This window comes from Ptiloglossa arizonensis, chromosome 2, assembly GCF_051014685.1.
Source record: "Ptiloglossa arizonensis isolate GNS036 chromosome 2, iyPtiAriz1_principal, whole genome shotgun sequence".
Classification (NCBI taxonomy): domain Eukaryota; kingdom Metazoa; phylum Arthropoda; class Insecta; order Hymenoptera; family Colletidae; genus Ptiloglossa; species Ptiloglossa arizonensis.
The window spans coordinates 25,257,071-25,273,451 of NC_135049.1; the positions used below are offsets into that span (position 1 = coordinate 25,257,071).

Below are 16,381 nucleotides of genomic sequence, written 5' to 3' on the forward strand. Positions count from 1 at the left end.
GAGGTGGTGGTGGCGTTGGCTTGGCCTCTCTTACACGCGTTGGCTGCGTGGCCTCGCGGCGGTAAATCAAGCCCGGTGATATTAAAAGGCCGCTTATACGCGAAAACACAAGATTTATTTCTGCTGAAAAGGAGAGACGGCAAGAAATCGGTTGTATACGGGCGCCCAATCAATGGCCAGCGGTACAGGACAAAATGGAGAAGGACGGAGACCGACTCCGATTCGAAATTAACGGAATGGAAAAGGAAAAAAACGGTTCCACGGGATGGTCGAAGGAGTCACGCGGAGACTCGAGAAACCCGGACAACAGGGGGTAGCTGGCAGATTCTTCTACAATTAGAATCAATTTCTTGCCGAGCGGGGACCTGACGAAAGCAGAGTGATTTAATTTTCGAAGCAAGAAGTTTCACAGTCTTCTGCGATTGCTCGGAGAAATTCGATGAACGAATCTTGACGGGCAGTCTTGAACCTGGAGCACCCACTTTGACGTTCAATTTAGTCGGTGACCAGTTCATTTTCTCGTGTTCAAGCTTTACGATGATTTTTCGGGGTTTCTCGAAATCGATGAGGCTGTTCGAATACATCGTACTACGTAGACAGGTGAACCAAGAATTAGTTAAATTCTGAGGAGTTTGGTATCTCTCGAGTTGGATTCTCTTCGATAATATTCTCGCGTAGCGAGAACAATTCGAACCACGGGCTACCTCGATTACGTTCACACGCGTTCCTCGATCGAATCGCGCGCGCGTACGTACGCTCGTTCGATCGAAGTCTACTTTTCAGCTTCACTGATTTCACCGATCGCGCCAAGGTGAGCCTATTTAACGAAGGTCGGAGCCTCGAACCGCTTCTAGCTCGAGGTCTTGGCGAAAGGCTGTTCGCTCCGTTTGATTTTTTTCCTTTTTTCTTCTCTCCGATCGGCGATTAATCGATCAACGATCGAGCGCGAGCGACTCCGTTCGTTTCGCGAGGACTCGGAGCGCGTCGACCGACCGCGCGGATCGTCGAAAATCTCGGCGTTCTTTCGAACAAACGGAATCCTCGGTTCTTCAGCCACGAGGACGAGGATCCTCCCGCCAATAACTCGAGGAATGTGGGTCGACTGCAACTCGAGCGATTATTGCTTCCCGTACCGTTAACGAAGCCTCGTTACCGGCGAACTTTGTAAATACCTGACTGCAGGAAGAGGCCAGAATGGCTTTTTCGAACAATGAACGCGCCGCGAACTTGGCCGGAATGCCCGTGCATTAAATCATCGTGCATCGTGCCCGGTTAACGCAACCTGAAGTCATAATTAAGCTTCCGTCGCATTACGCTTCTACGTTTTGTCACAAATGATGGGTAATCCGTCGCGTGTTAATTATCGAACGATTCGGGCCCGTATATTCTCTTCGAAATGAACGACAATCGTGTTAATATTTCCGATGGTATAAGAATCGAGACCTTTGCGAAGAATTCGTACCGAGAACTCGTGTTCGAAGATCTTAGTTCAACTTCGTTCGAAAAAATCGTTCGATTCATCTTTTCACGCTGACCGTATCGTTGGACACTGCGTACAAATATTTCCGCGAAACTACGGACAAACGAAGAAGAAACATTCTCTTATCGCCTCGAAGGTCCTTTTCTTCGGTGTTCCAAGAAAAAAAAAAAAAAATTAAAAATTCAAACCGTCGAAATTGAACGGTCCGGTAAAGCACACGTCCTTAACCGTAAACCCTAGCGAACGCAACGCGAATGGTAACGATCGTAAGAAATACTGCGAGATTCTCGGAGGTTTTCACAGTTTCCTGGAGGTGGAAGAGACGACGAGGACGAGGACGAGGACGACGACGACGACTCGTTGAATCGTTTCTGAATCGTTGTCAGCGGGCGGAAGCCAGCCGGCCGGCCGGCTCGGTGCGCGCTGGAATAACGAAAGCTAATTATGCGTTCGGCACGAAAAAGGTAGGGAATCGCGGCAAAAACTGTCGATAATCGACATCCTGCCGCAGTCCGTCGGTCAACTACGCTACTCCGCCGGCGTAAATTTAGTCCCGGCCCTCGCCCCGTCCGCAACGGAACGCTATTCTTCGCGACCGGAGGAGTCCCCCTGAGCAAACAAGAAGATCGGCCGGAGGCTCTCTCGGCCGGCGTAAAAACGAAATCCGTGGACGATGCTCCGACGATCACGGTATGCAGTCACCCTGGACCCGCGATCCTGGAAGCGGGAAGGAGCAGACCGCGTTCGTCTCGAAATCGAGCCGATACCTTCTCGATTCCGACTCTCGAACCCACGCGACCCTCTTTCGAACCTTCGTGGAACCGACGCGTGCGCGCGCGCGCGCGGACCTCGCGCAGGGAATTTTCACCGGTCTTGGAAAAGTCCAACCCTGACGCTACTTTCTTAGTTTATTTTTGCCAGACACTGCTTATACGGAAACGTGGACGATCGAACGATTCGGGTAATCCAGAGATTTTTTATACAGGTTGCAGCGCGAGTCTTCGATAACGCGAAACTATTTCTCCTTCGCGCTAAAATTCGTTTTAAAGGGGTGAAATCATTGCTCTAAATCTGCGTTGGGTTCTTTGTATTGGGTTGTTCGGAAGTCGTGCTTCAAAATGGAGAATATATAATTTAATAAAATGTTTATGCATTCTAGAAAAATTTTGTTTCATTTTTACCGAAAAAAATGAAATCACTTTCCGAACAATCTAATATTTTTCCTTCGCGCTAAAATTCGTTTTAAGGGGGTGAAATCATCGTACTAAATTTGTGCTGGGTTCTTTATAATTTGATATTCATTCGACCGGTCGGATCGTAGATACCTGTATTCGTTTTACCCTAATCTTCGTCGAGGAGGAAACAAACTTCCGTTTTATTATCAGACATTGTACAAGGTAGGTGGTCCGGTGTTTTCTAACCGGTTAAGACCGATTTAAATAAGTTCGATAGAATACTGTCGAACTATTGGGTTGTTCGGAAAGTCACTTCGTTTTTCTTTAAATAAAACACAATTTTTGTCAAATTATATATTCTTTATTTTGAAAAACGAAATCACTTTCCGAACAACCCAATATTAAAAAATTTCTTGATTAATCCACCGTTGTCCGATTCGGGAAAACTTAAAATTTTGATACGTTGCGTTTTAATTTTAATCGTACAAGCTTTGCCAAAAATTCAATCTCGAGTCGGAATGTGAAAATCATCGTTGTTGTTCATTACTATCGTTTCATATCCTACTTTCCGAACAACCTAAAAAATTACACTTTTCTTTCAAGATCGAGTGTATCTTCCAACGTGGAGGATCGAACGATCGAAAACGTTTCGAATTACTCGAATCGTGTAACCTAAATACGCCCTCGTTGTTATTCCCGATCGATCGTCGATCTAGTTATTTAAAAAAAAAAGAAAAAAAAAAACAAACTCGAACGTTCACCGCGACAAGTCTTCGACTTAAACTTTCCGCGCGAGCCGTTTTGTAAAATCGGGTTCGCCGGTCTGTCATGGATCGCAAGAGCCTTCGTCAAACAAACTTCTCCCGTAAAACGCACGAGGTCCCTCCGTTCGATTCGATCGTGGAGAAAAAGCAGAGGTTCTTCGTCGGCGAAACCGCCAGCGCTACGCGAGTTTGCCACGGTAATAACACGATAATAATTTATAACATAACAATCGTTGGGGCCAGCGTCGTGCGGTGGTCGGGGCAACGGGATCGGATGGTCGGATGGTCGGATGGTCGGATGCGGCGCGAGAGACGTTTCGGTCCCGGGTTGCAGCAGCCCCGGAGGCCGGGTGCATCGGAGCGTTGCGATCATTACGAGGGGGCCCGAGAAGTGTACGTGTCCGTGGTAAAAGATCCACCGGTGTCCGGCCGGCGAAAAAGGAATCCCAAAAGCCTGTCCACAGACGGACAGAGAAGGAAGGAAGGGAGAAACGACGAGGAGGGAGAAAAACAATGTTGCGCCCGGTACCGCGGGACATTCAGAAAATAAGAAGAGACCGAGAAGGGGACCAAGGATGATGAGAAACAGACCGTATTCCCTACCTCCGCCTCCCGGCGGACGACCAGTTGCATCAACGAGAGCGAATTTAAAGCGATCGCAGGAGGAACTCACGGTCCCTTCGTAAATGGAGGTGTAAGGATAAACTGTAAATCATCCGGCTCGTTATCCGAGCCGACGCGATCATACTCGCTTCTATTATTTTCTTGCACTACTTTCAGCGTGCCGCGGCACGATATCATCGGGTCCCGTCGTTTTATGTCCGCCATTGTGTTGCCGTGATGGAGAGATGACGCTTCGTCGATGCCGTTGATGCCGCGTCGCGCCGCGACTATTTTTGCGCCGCCGCCGGCGCGGAACTTGACGGAATTCGACCACTCTCCAGGCATCGTCGAAGGTGTCGAGGTTTAGAGAAGGTGGCACACCGACGAAATTCGGGACGCTCGATTACCGAGGGGGGTCTCGAGCTTTGATTACGATGTTTGACAATGTTGCGAGTACGGAAATTTCGATTCGTTGAATTTAATTCGTCGGTTCGAGAAGATGTCGATTATCTTTACTCTGTCATGGAAAATTGAGAATTGGTTGATGGGATACTCGATTACCGAAGAGGTTCTCGAGCTTCGATTACGATGTTTGACAATGTTGCGAGTACGGAGATTTCGATTCGTTGAATTTAATTCGTCGGTTCGAGAAGACGTTAATTATCTTTATTCTGTCATGGAAAATTGAGAATTGGTTGGTGGGACACTCGATTACCGAGGGGGGTCTCGAGCTTTGATTACGATGTTTGACAATGTTGCGAGTACGGAGATTTCGATTCGTTGAATTTAATTCGTCGGTTCGAGAAAACATCGGTCATCTTCATTCTGTCATGGAAAATTGAGAATTGAGCGGTGGTGACGTAATCTATGCAGTATTTATGAAAAATTTGTTTACGAAAGTTTTGGATCTTCGATTGAACCGAAACGAAGAATTAACGAAGAGAGGGAAAAGATTTCTTGGCACGTGGAGAATCGTTTGGACGAAAGAGAGGGAAAGAGGGGAGGAGAAAAGAGCACGGTGAATGTTATCGGGGTGTTGGTGAGTGAAACGGAGAGATTTCACCCCTGTTTCGGTCGAATAATCGTGTCGTCCTCGTCGAAAGCGGTTTGCTCGAGCTAATATCGAACCATCGGCCACATTCAAAGGGACGTCGAGGAAGGAATGGTATTGTTGTCCCCTTCGAGGCGATTCTTCTTCGACGCGTGTCATTTTTGACGTTGTTAATGAAAAGATTGCTGTATCGAAGAAATACGCGTGCAATTCGAAGGAACTTTCTTCGCGTCGCGTGTTTATTTAATTTTATTTTTTTTTTCATTCTAAAATCAAACGTTTCATCGAAAACGATCCGTAAACTCTCTTATTTTTAAACCTTTTTGCTTTCAAAATTGTTCAAAGTCAAGAATTTCTTCGATCCCTCTATCAGTGGGTAGCGATACGTTTCTACGTCGACAATTACGGAAGTAATATCGGTTTGTCGCCACATCGAGATTTCGGCTCTATCGGAATGTCCATACTACGCAGGGATCGTAAGTCGGCAACGAATCGGATTAGTCGCCCCACCTCCGGACTACATGCATTTTCATTATTGGCTGAAACGATCGTATATAGTATACGAGTTTGTCGCGTGACGAAGTCGCGATCGTCGCGAAGGAGAGACATTGAAACAGAGCGAGACGAAGCGATAGCGAGCGACGACTGGAACGAATCGACGCAGATGTAGACTCGGAATATTAACCATCGGCGGAATAAAAAAAAATTCCCGTCTCCTTCGTGGTATATTTCCAATAAATTCAACGTGATAATGATAATTATCGAGAACAAGTACGATCGAAGTATTAGAGTTTGAATTCGAAGTTACAATGAACTTCCCATTTGGAAAGTTTTCGGTGGATCCGTTCTCTTTCTTTCAAGGTGTCGTGAATTGAACTTTTGTACACTCGTAACTCGTTTACGTCGAATCGAAGTTGATTCGTCGGGCGTAGAGACGAGATAGATACGTAGACGGTTCAGTTTTACGTTTCGTTACGCTTCGAGTTCTTCGTTGCACCGGGAATACGATTCTTCTCTCGCGTTTCGCAATCACCTTGAACAATTTGCCTCTGCTTACAGAGCAACCGGACTTAGGATACTCGGTTCGATACGTGCCTCGCGACTTTTTGCAACGGGAAAAATAAGCCATCGTCGAAGGAAAAGCGATTTACGGTGCCGCAACGGGTGGGTTAATACGACCGACAGCATGAAATTGAAATTGTTCTGTGTCGTTGCTCAGAGTGCAAAGAACGTCCTCCGGTGTCGTTTTCTTCGGGATGATATTCGCGCGATTCTGGTGGCATCTCTCTGTTGATTAAAGTCCTTCCAGCGATTGCAGCGTTGTCTCCAGACTCGTTCGTGCATAGAGCAGGATATTACGCACCGGTACTGAATAATGATATCTCGACCGCAGTGATCATGTAAACCGCAATCATCGCAAGGATATCTGAGACGTATCGACATCTCGTCTGGTATGTCGCTCGTGTTGCTCTTCGAACTTCACCTTAATTGGAATTTGTCCCGGAGTTTCTTAATTTTCAGGGGTGGCTCGTCTCGGTGTGTCGTCCATTTATCGTGAATCTCCAATTTGAAAAGTACTACGAACTTGGTTCGAAAGTTGGAAAACCGAGTATCTAGAAAACGGTTACTTCACTGACCAATCTCCATTCAGAATTTTTCTGTTTGCTTTCGCGACTTTTGTTCCGCAGTTTAGACTTTAAATACGATTCTTTTACTGCCTAAGTGTTGCATCGAGAGATCTAAAGCTGGGTAATTCTTCAAACCTTTGCTTTAAGCAACTATTCTTTACTGATTTAACTCTTTGCATCGATCGGTTGCAACTTGTATTATACGTTCAAAATTACAGTTCCATGTGGTTATTATTGACCGAACAAACATAGGTAAGTATCGCGAGTACGCAGAACATACATTTTAAGAATTGTTAGGTTTCGTTCGTTTTCTCTGGGAAAGTTCAATCACCAGAAAAATTTGCCACGTAACACCGGATAGGTAATCTTGGTAAAAATATTTAATAATCGCGCGTTAAAAAGGGAAGTTCATCTTCGAAAGTATCTACCGTGTCGGAATTTGCGCGATAGTTGTCCGAAAATGGAAAATCGTCTAGGTATTTCCAAACGATTTCCTCGATTGTCGCGAGTAGTGACCCTTTCTCTTCCACCTTCGGTGACCAGAATCACCCCCTTACACAGGAGTTCCAGGCTCTCGTTTTTCTCCTCCATCTCCTGGGAGCAATAATCGCTGCGGGCCGGAAAAATTCCGCGACAGAAGTTAAACAAAGCCTCGAACGAGGAATACAAAAAATGAGAATGAGGATCATCGGGGCGGGGTGAGTGGGAGGAGAGAGAAACAGAGGGACACAGAGAGCACAGACAACAGAGAGTGTCCCTGGTTCGACTGTAATAAGGGTGACCAATTTTCTCCACCGTCCCGCGCCTCCCTACGTTCGACTGTTTGGACAAGCCTCATAATTAATACGCGTATTCGCTTCTGGAAAACTCGCTCGAGGGTATCCGGCGGGGAGACTTTTTTTTTAAATCCTCCGCCACCGATATTTGCTCTTTCACGGCGTCCTCGCGGTTTTCGAACGCTTTCCGCGAGCTTCCTGTTTCGTGCTTTTTTTTTCTCACCTTCGTCCTCGTCCTCATCGGACGAACACGTTTCTGCGACAGACGATTCCGGGGGCTTTTAACGCGGACGGAGTTCAAGACTGGAACTACGTTCTGCCCGAACTGTATTCGAACAATTCGAATTTACACTAATTTTTTGATTATATGCACATTAAAATCGAGGAATATTTTCGTCGATAACGATCGTCGAGAAAATTCGAAAACTGCTGTCTTTCGAATTCCAAGTTGAAACACGATCAAGGCGATGAAGACGTTGATCAAAATTTTTTATAGAAAGCTTTGGTTTCGAGGAATTCAGTTTTGAAAATTATTGAGACGGTACGTATTCGATTATCTCTCGTTCACGATTTCTACTTACGCGAACTAATTCAAAGATCGGTGATTGTAAATACATATAGTATCGTTTCATCGTCGATTTTTTACACAAGTAGAAACATTCGGTACTCTACAGACACGTAAATGTCCCAAGAATGTTCAAAAGCGATTTTCTGGAAAACGAAACCTTGCACGAAGAAATGTTATTCCAAGTTTTATAACTTAATACTCACCTGGTATTTGTAAAATCACTTTTTAGTATTACATCTCTAAGATCTTTCGTTGTCGCTACATTTTGCGGAACGCTCCACGTTATTAAAATTCTCGCCCGAATTTTGATCCCCGTTGCGGTGAAAAATAGTGCTCGATCCAATTCTAACCGCTGCTACAAGGGTAGAAATTGCTCGATCCGGAAAATCCAGGCAGATTCTCCGTTCAACTGTACTCTCCAGTTCGGTTCGATCGCGTACCTGGCTCGTTTCGCGGGAGATATCTGTCTTTAAGAGCATTATCTGGATGGTGGGTGGATAGGGAGATGGCAAAAACCGTCCGCCCCTCGTGGTATGTGAAAAATGATGCACAACCCCAATCCCCCGACACATCTCCACCCCCGCCGGAATGTCCCGAAGGAAGCGTTCCTCCTCGTCGTCTTTCTGGTCCACGACCCCGAAAGACGTGTCACGGACGAGGTTGCGTTATTCGAAACGATTAACTGGCTGATAGTGTTCGTAAAAATAATCCTGAAAATATATTTTTAACGCCGCGAGGATTTATCGCAGCGAATCGTTGGTTGTCGTTTGAAACGCAGCGACAGGGAAAGGGATTTCGAGAAAGTAATTATGATTTCAAGGGATGATCTTAAGTTTGTTTCTCAACGATCCGTTTTATAGATTTTTCATTCGTATCTGATGAGCATCGATTAAAGTTTTGTATCAATTTTTGTTTCAGGTACGCTGAGATATTTTCGAAAACACCACCGGTTGGAATCCGGAACGCCACGCTCCTCTGCGAACCACACAAAGGGTTTCTCTATCCGCCCACGATTAACAATGAATTGTAAGTAATTTGTTTCTCGCTTCTCCGTTTCCTTTACGTTTATTGTGCACGCGTATTGAAACAGAAGAAAAGAAACTTTTGAAGAAAAGAAACTCGAGTTGAATTTGAAATCCTTTGGAACAGTGAGTCTCGTAGCTGCGCACAAGTTATGCGATTCTAATAACGAGCATGTAGATGTCAGGGCAGAGAACAGCAGGGCTAATAAAGAAATTGGAAGGTTTTACGTAAAAGTATCCGAGATGAATTAATCATTTTCTAAGACAACCAAGACTGTGTACTTAGGAGTTAGAAAACGTTTTTAACGAAGTGTGTGTAAATATTCAAACTCAAAGTAAAACATGTATAGAGATCATCTCGTGTGATAGAGCTACCTCGTTGTACTACGATAAGTAATATACAAAACGATAAACGTTACTAATTACTCTCACAAGCTCTTGGTGCTAACACGAGCGGTCCGATCACAATCATTGCAAAAAGTCTGAAAAGGTTAAGATGTCTTGAGTTTGAAACATGTGTACCTAAAATTAGAGAAAATGGAAACTTAAGATAAGTGTTCTCAGTTTAGACGCAGAATTCCACGAACTGTAGTTTGCCCCACTGGAGTCAATTTATCCGTTGGAATGTCTTCTTTTCTTTCAAAGGAGAATCTGAATGTCAGAGCCGGGAAAAGGCGATTCCTGGGGCCACTGTATTATAAAGCGAAAGTGCGTGACCTCTTGGCACTGTATTTCTTCCTTTCCCCGAGTCCTTCGAGTCCGTGTGACGTGATGGATACGCGAAAATGTCACCAGCACGGCCCCGGGGCCAACGTGGCAGCCAACCCTCTGACCATTATGCTAAACCATTGTCCACTATCTGCCTAAGATAGCCGACGGCTTGAGTCGTCCGCCAGTTCACCCTCGACCCGCTCGAGAACATTAAAAAATCATTTTTACCGTCGATCTTCGAACCTTCTTTCTCGTAACGTTTCTCGATACCTCGCCGTCGAATGCGTCGATCGAATTATTCGAAACGGATTTACGAGGATTCGAGTTGCACGAGTCGAAAATTGAATCACATCGAGCGATCGTGTGGCTTCAACGGTGACAAAACACGGGACATTTCTATCGATTTTTCGTAACGATACTATTGGGTTGTTTGAAAAGTCATTTTTATTTTTGGTGAAAATGAAACACGATATTTCTAGAGTGTATAAACATTTTTTTAAATTATTCATTCTCCATTTTGGAAAATCACTTTCCAAACGAACCCAATACATGCCACGAAAATAATTTTTTCTACTACGAGCGAAACAAATATCTCGTACGCGGTGGTGTGTATCTTTACGGAATTTCAGTTCCGAGAGTGTTCGAAAATTCGAGCAATATCGTGGACTCGTACGATATTATTATTTTCCAATGTATTCTCTCTCCTTCTCGTTCTACGCTCATGTAAATGTTCAGTTTCGTTTCACGTACGACATTGTACCCGTGGAAGAGATTCCACTTAGGTAGGGGGTATCGATTTAACGATCGTGAGTGCGTGTCGAACTCGATACCGTCGTTAGCACGAATTATATTCAATGAACGTGGACGATATCCTGGTCTCGTTGGCTCGCGTCCCTTTTTCCTCCCCCTCTCGACGAGGATTTCTCCGATTCCCTCCCTTTTTCTCCGGCTCTCCTCGATGCATCCACCATTATTCGGGCGTTAGGCAAATACACGAGGAGAGACGACAAGCTCGTCCGGTGCGGTTTTTGCCTCGTGAAAATTCAAATGAGACCGCGCGGCATATTGCGCTGAATCGAAATTAATGTCGCGCAACTAATTATCGGTCGACAGTCATCGTCGGCCCGTATCAGCTCGTCGCTCGTTCCACCGCGTCAAAACGCGCCTCCATAAATTGCTGCTTACGTCGTCGGGGCCGTATTCCCGTTAATTTTTATTATCCGCCGCGCGACAATTTCCAATTAAATCGTTTAACGAGCGGCGTTCCACTTTTTCGACCCGACGATTCCTTCGTGCGCGCTCGTTTTGCTCCTAAGCAAACTCGGATTTTTCGAACGTGTACAACGTTCACATTTTTTTCATGTCGGTGACACGGGTTTTTTTTCACGGGAATCTCGACTATTCAGCAGTGTTTGTTTCAATTTCTTTCTTTTTTTTAGGAACACTGCGGAAACGCGTCTGTTTCGGTGTACAACATTCATATTTCTTTATGTCGGTGACATGGTTTTTTCGAGGGGAATCTGGACTATTCAGCAGTGTTTGTTTCAATTTCTTTCTTTTTTTTAGGAACACTGCGGAAACACGTCTGTCTTTTTTCCATCGAGATTGAGAAATCAATTTCTGTCGGTTGGTAAATAGGGGATGATTTGTAAAATGTGGTTCTTTGTGAAAAAGTTAACAAAAAATGTGTAATAAAATTTTTTCCTTCGTACCTTTGTTCGCGAGGAAATCGATTTTGAAAATTCTCCGAGCGCACGCGGATCGAGTACAATTTTATTGACGCTGTTTGTCCATTGTTTGCTAATTCTACCAGTCTTGGCGACTTGTACGCTATTATTTTTTTTCCAAATTTTTCCCTGCAATAGTAATTCTCTTAGAATTGCTCAAAACAGATACTATTATACAACCGTCAATGTTTTAAAACACCCAAGAACTTTTCAAATTCAATTTTATCGAAAAGAAAGCTTTGCATAACAAAATTTCATTCTACATTTTCAATTTACTTTTTCTTTTACAAAAAAGTAACACCTGTCCTTTGGTACTACACTTTCCAGAGTAATCCGTACAAATAGTTGTTCGAAATTTGAAAGTTCCGGAAATACTTCCGAGAATGCAGACAACTCGAGGTCTTTCGTTTCTTCGTTAACATTGAAATCTCTATAATATCTAGTATCGATTAAAAATAATTCTCATCGTCAACATCGAAATATCTATACTACCTAGTATCGATTAAAAATAATTCTCATCGTCAACATCGAAATCTCTATACTATCTAGCATCGATTAAAAATAATTCTCATCGTCAACATCGAAATATCTATACCACCTAGTATCGATTAAAAATAATTCTCATCGTCAACATCGAAATCTCTATACTACCTAGTATCAATTAAAAATAATTTTCATCGTCAATATTCGATAGTTCTAAAAATCAAATATTTCTAAACGAAATCCAACTGAATGTACAATTATACAGTTGATAGTTCCTCTCGGCTATTTAAAATAGGAAAAAATGCCGAGGTTTCCTGTTTGTAACGGTACACCCTGTATAGGAGGTCGTAAGTTCTTTTCGTCGAACGAAATATTACGACGCCATGTATTTAGCGGGATTTTTCAAAGTGTTATTGATCATAGCGGTGCGAGATGCCGGCGCGGTGCGCGAGCTTCAGGAACCACGCCAGGATCGGGCGAACAATTGCAGGGCAAAAAGCTGGAGCCGCTGCGCGGCAAGAAATTTCTAATTTGCGGTATAATTAAGGGAGACGGGGCAAAAACCATCACGGATTCTACGCTGTTGCCGGAAAATCGTGAATTCCGCCTTGCGCGAATACGCCCCTGGCTCGCTCGCAGACCGACTCTATACGCGTTTCATCGTTGCAGATTGTTTAAGTAAATAATTGAGCTAGGAGAACTTCGGTTGATATTTTCAAGTCGAAGTAATTCGATCGAGGAAAAAAATAAAGGGTGGAGGTATTATACTTAGGTGGAGGTGTCAGTTGAGTGAAAATGTACGTGGAACTTCTTCGTTGAATACGTAAGAATGTTTATTAAGATGTAAAAAATAGTATAGGTGTAGAGTGGTGTACAAAGCTGGAACGATTTAGAAAGAAAGAGAAGGAGATACAATGAAGAAAGTTTTGGGTGTCGAGAGTTCACGGACAGATATCTGTGGAACAATTTGTTTGAAATAAAGAACAATGGTTCGGGAGAAATATTTTAATTGTTGTACACGTGACCCCCGGTATCATTTTCTACGATCTGTCGAAGAAATAATGCACTGGATGGTTCGTTTAAAGTAAAAAGATTTTGAATACAAATTTCTTTTGCACGAAGATTTTGAATGTATGCGAAGATTAGTTTGTAAACGTTTCGAAACTTTGTTGCAGGTATACTATAGTAACTGCTGAGGAATGGGCGAAATTGATGCAGTTTTACGATGTCGATTATCCAGTCATCATCAAGAGGAATGGTTGTGATTTTTATACAGATCCGAGTGAGTACAAGCACATCGTTTGTTTTATTATTTTAAAGGATTTTCTTGGTTTTTAAAAAAATTGATCTTCGTGATAAAAAATATCGAAGGTCTTTACTCGTTGACAAAGAAAGGAAACGATGCAGAGTATTATTTATAGGTAGATTTTTGTTTAAGAACGTACAGGGTGTAACTGAAATAGATGGCTAAACTTTAGAATAGAAGATTACATAAATATGGGTCTAAATATTCTTTCTTTCCGAGGATACACTTTTTGTTTACTTACGTTATTACAGAAATTACCGAGTATGATTTCCTTGTAAAGTATGGATCGTCGAACCTGTTCAACAATTTCCGGAGTATTTGGGTCTGTTTTGTCTCCGGTTAATTGTACCGGCTAAGAATGATCCAGTTTCCCAGAATCAAATTTGCTTTAACAGAACAACGTTTTCGAGGAACGACTCTGGCCTTCCTGGTATTTTCCATTCAGTCATACGTGTAGGGAATAATCTGTCTATCCTCTGTTAAAAAAAATTGCCATACTGGTAGAATCTCATCGATCAAACGTTCAGACACAGATAACTTTTGTACTTACTTCGGTGCACATTGATTCTGTCAGATTGTTGGGAAAGTCGTTTTTTTTGGTGAAAATGAAACACGATTTTTTTAGAGTGTACAAACATTTTATTACATTATATATTCTCCATTTTGGAAAATCACTTTCCGAACAACCCAGTAATTTCAGACCTCTCGATCCTAAATATTATTATTCTCCACTTTTGACAGAAAAAAATATTACTACTCTTAACTCTAAAATTTACCATTTCCTATTAGATTTCTCAATACAGACACCTTTGATTTTCTCCGAATCTGATAGTCGATTTTTCGTTACCGAATTTTTCAGTAACCCACTGTCGAACAATTCCAAAACTCGAGAATCTTGCACTGCGAGACATTGTACGGACAAAATGTTGCTTGTAGAAATTGGTGAAAAATTTGAGACAATTTCTCCAACGTTGATTCAAACGATCGATCGGTCTTGAAAGATCCATTGCGATTGCATAAGCTGCAAACTCACATTGTATCTGAAACAACCTGATAAGAATACGTTCTTAAGGTTCCGCCACCTATTCAAGTACACATTCTCTGCGAGGACAATACGTTAGAGAATTGCAATGGAATTATCATTGGTGATCGTCTCACGAGACAAGACCAGTGACAGATATCGATGTTGGTAGCGATAACCAATTAGAAATGACGAAGGGATTACACAGTGCCACGTTTTCGCGTTTCGTAAATCCACGGATCGCGAGGAAAAAAGTGACGCTGTAACGAATCGAGGACGTGAATCGAAACGATTATAACGTGACGGTTATCGGCTGCACATGTGCGACGATAGGCGTATCAATTTCCTGGTAAAGTGCAGAACCGAAGACCGATCGCGCAATTAACGGCTTTCTCTTTATTCCATCCTGGGACCGTTCGATCTTATCGGCAATTAATTTTCGTACGATTCCGGGGGGGTCATTATGTAAACGATCGTCCCTAGGCGGATCGTTACCAGTGCTCTCCCCTGTGTGTCCCCTTCTTTTTCCCTGTGTGTACGTGCTCGGTCTAATTATCGGTACACAATCTCACGCACACCGCGCAACTATCGGCGCGTCGGTGATTTTTCTCTTTTGGTTTTAACCGGGAACCACTCGATGTGTCTAGAATATATTTGTGGCTTAATCGGGCCCCGGCAACCGTGTATACTTCCATCGCTCCGGCTAGGTTTGAATTTCTTTTTCCGGAGCTGCGAAGCTTCGTTAGAATTGTGATAAATCTTTCCTACAGTTTAACTAGATCTCGGTACGTCCGGGATATATTCGTGGTTCAATTTAGTCGCGGAAGTTGCAGAATACTTCTGTCGTTACGAACAAGCTGTAATTCCTTTTTCCGACTTGTAAACTTCGATCAGGATCGTGATAAATCGCCGCTAAATAGCCTTCGAGTTAACCGGGCTTGTCCAAGATTTGTTCACGGTTTAATCGTGTTCCGAGGGCTAATTTCGTTATCCAATACGGTGAAAGAAAATAGTGCCACGGGATTGCTTGTCTCTCGACCAGTATCGAATCACACCGTACACGCGTACGGAGGTTTCTCGCGCGAAGGAAACGCGCATCCTTTCCACTTTCCAGATCTCCCCTCTCGGATTCTAACCCGAGGAATAATGCCAGAAGACATTAGCCGTCGATTTACATAAATCCCCCCACTCCGTCACGTTTGTTTCGTTGGCTTCTCCGGCAGACCCCAAAGTGTCTCATTATAATTAAGAAGTATCCTGAAAATTAACCGACAGAAAAACCGTTACTGTGGGGAGACCAGAGTAGGTGGTGCCGGTCCAAATGGGCTTCTAAAAGTTTCCCATCCCTGACTTTCGCAATCGGGCTTCGTTCCTACGGTTCGTGCAGAAGAGATTGTTTCGACTTTGGTATTTTAACATCTGCCGTTGATACTTCACTTTTTAACCACCGTTGCTGTTCAGTATCACCCTTTTCCGATCATCGTCCTTGAGGAGACTTCGTCGTTAAACGATCGTCGTTATTAAATCGAACGCGGTTACGATTATTCGTTACATCGATAACAAACGATACTTTTTGGAAATAAGATCAATGGAACGTTACCGCGTCTAATAGATCCTGTCATTGGCGCAATTAATCGTTCGAGCGGTCTCCGATACGAAGATCTTAATAGTAGCCAGTTAACCACTTTTCTTCCGTGCTAACTCGGGCAACGTGGTCGCATTAATTCTGACGCGACCGACTTATCTCGGACGAAGAGAATCTTTCGAGAGAATCGCGCATTCGGAGCTGAAATCTTCAACTTTTCTTCATTTGTTCTGCTCTTGACTCGTAACTGGTGGAGCGTTAAAGATCCCAGCGAATTTCGTTAAAGAATATATCTGGACAGTGAAGATGAAAAGTTTTCTCGAAGTTTTACCTTAGAGAAAAATTGTCGAAAATCATTTACTCGAGTCTCCTGCCTTAACCCTTTGAGTGCTGTAGACTTATATCCGTTCAAGACTTGGACGTATATATGCGCCTAGGACGATGGACGTATATATGCGTCTAGGATTATGGACGCCTATAT

General features: G+C 43.4%; 1 protein-coding gene across 8 annotated transcripts in view; it reads left to right on the forward strand.

Moving 5' to 3' along the window:
* Nucleotides 1-16,381, forward strand: part of LOC143143617 (ubiquitin carboxyl-terminal hydrolase 48) — a 94,899-nt gene that overhangs the window by 22,705 nt on the left and 55,813 nt on the right. For all 8 annotated transcript variants that reach the window (XM_076305075.1, XM_076305072.1, XM_076305071.1 and 5 more), the window contains 2 exons: nucleotides 8,964-9,071; nucleotides 13,164-13,270. In XM_076305075.1, the coding sequence (XP_076161190.1) occupies nucleotides 8,964-9,071; nucleotides 13,164-13,270 (215 nt within the window). The remainder of the gene's footprint in view (nucleotides 1-8,963; nucleotides 9,072-13,163; nucleotides 13,271-16,381) is intronic.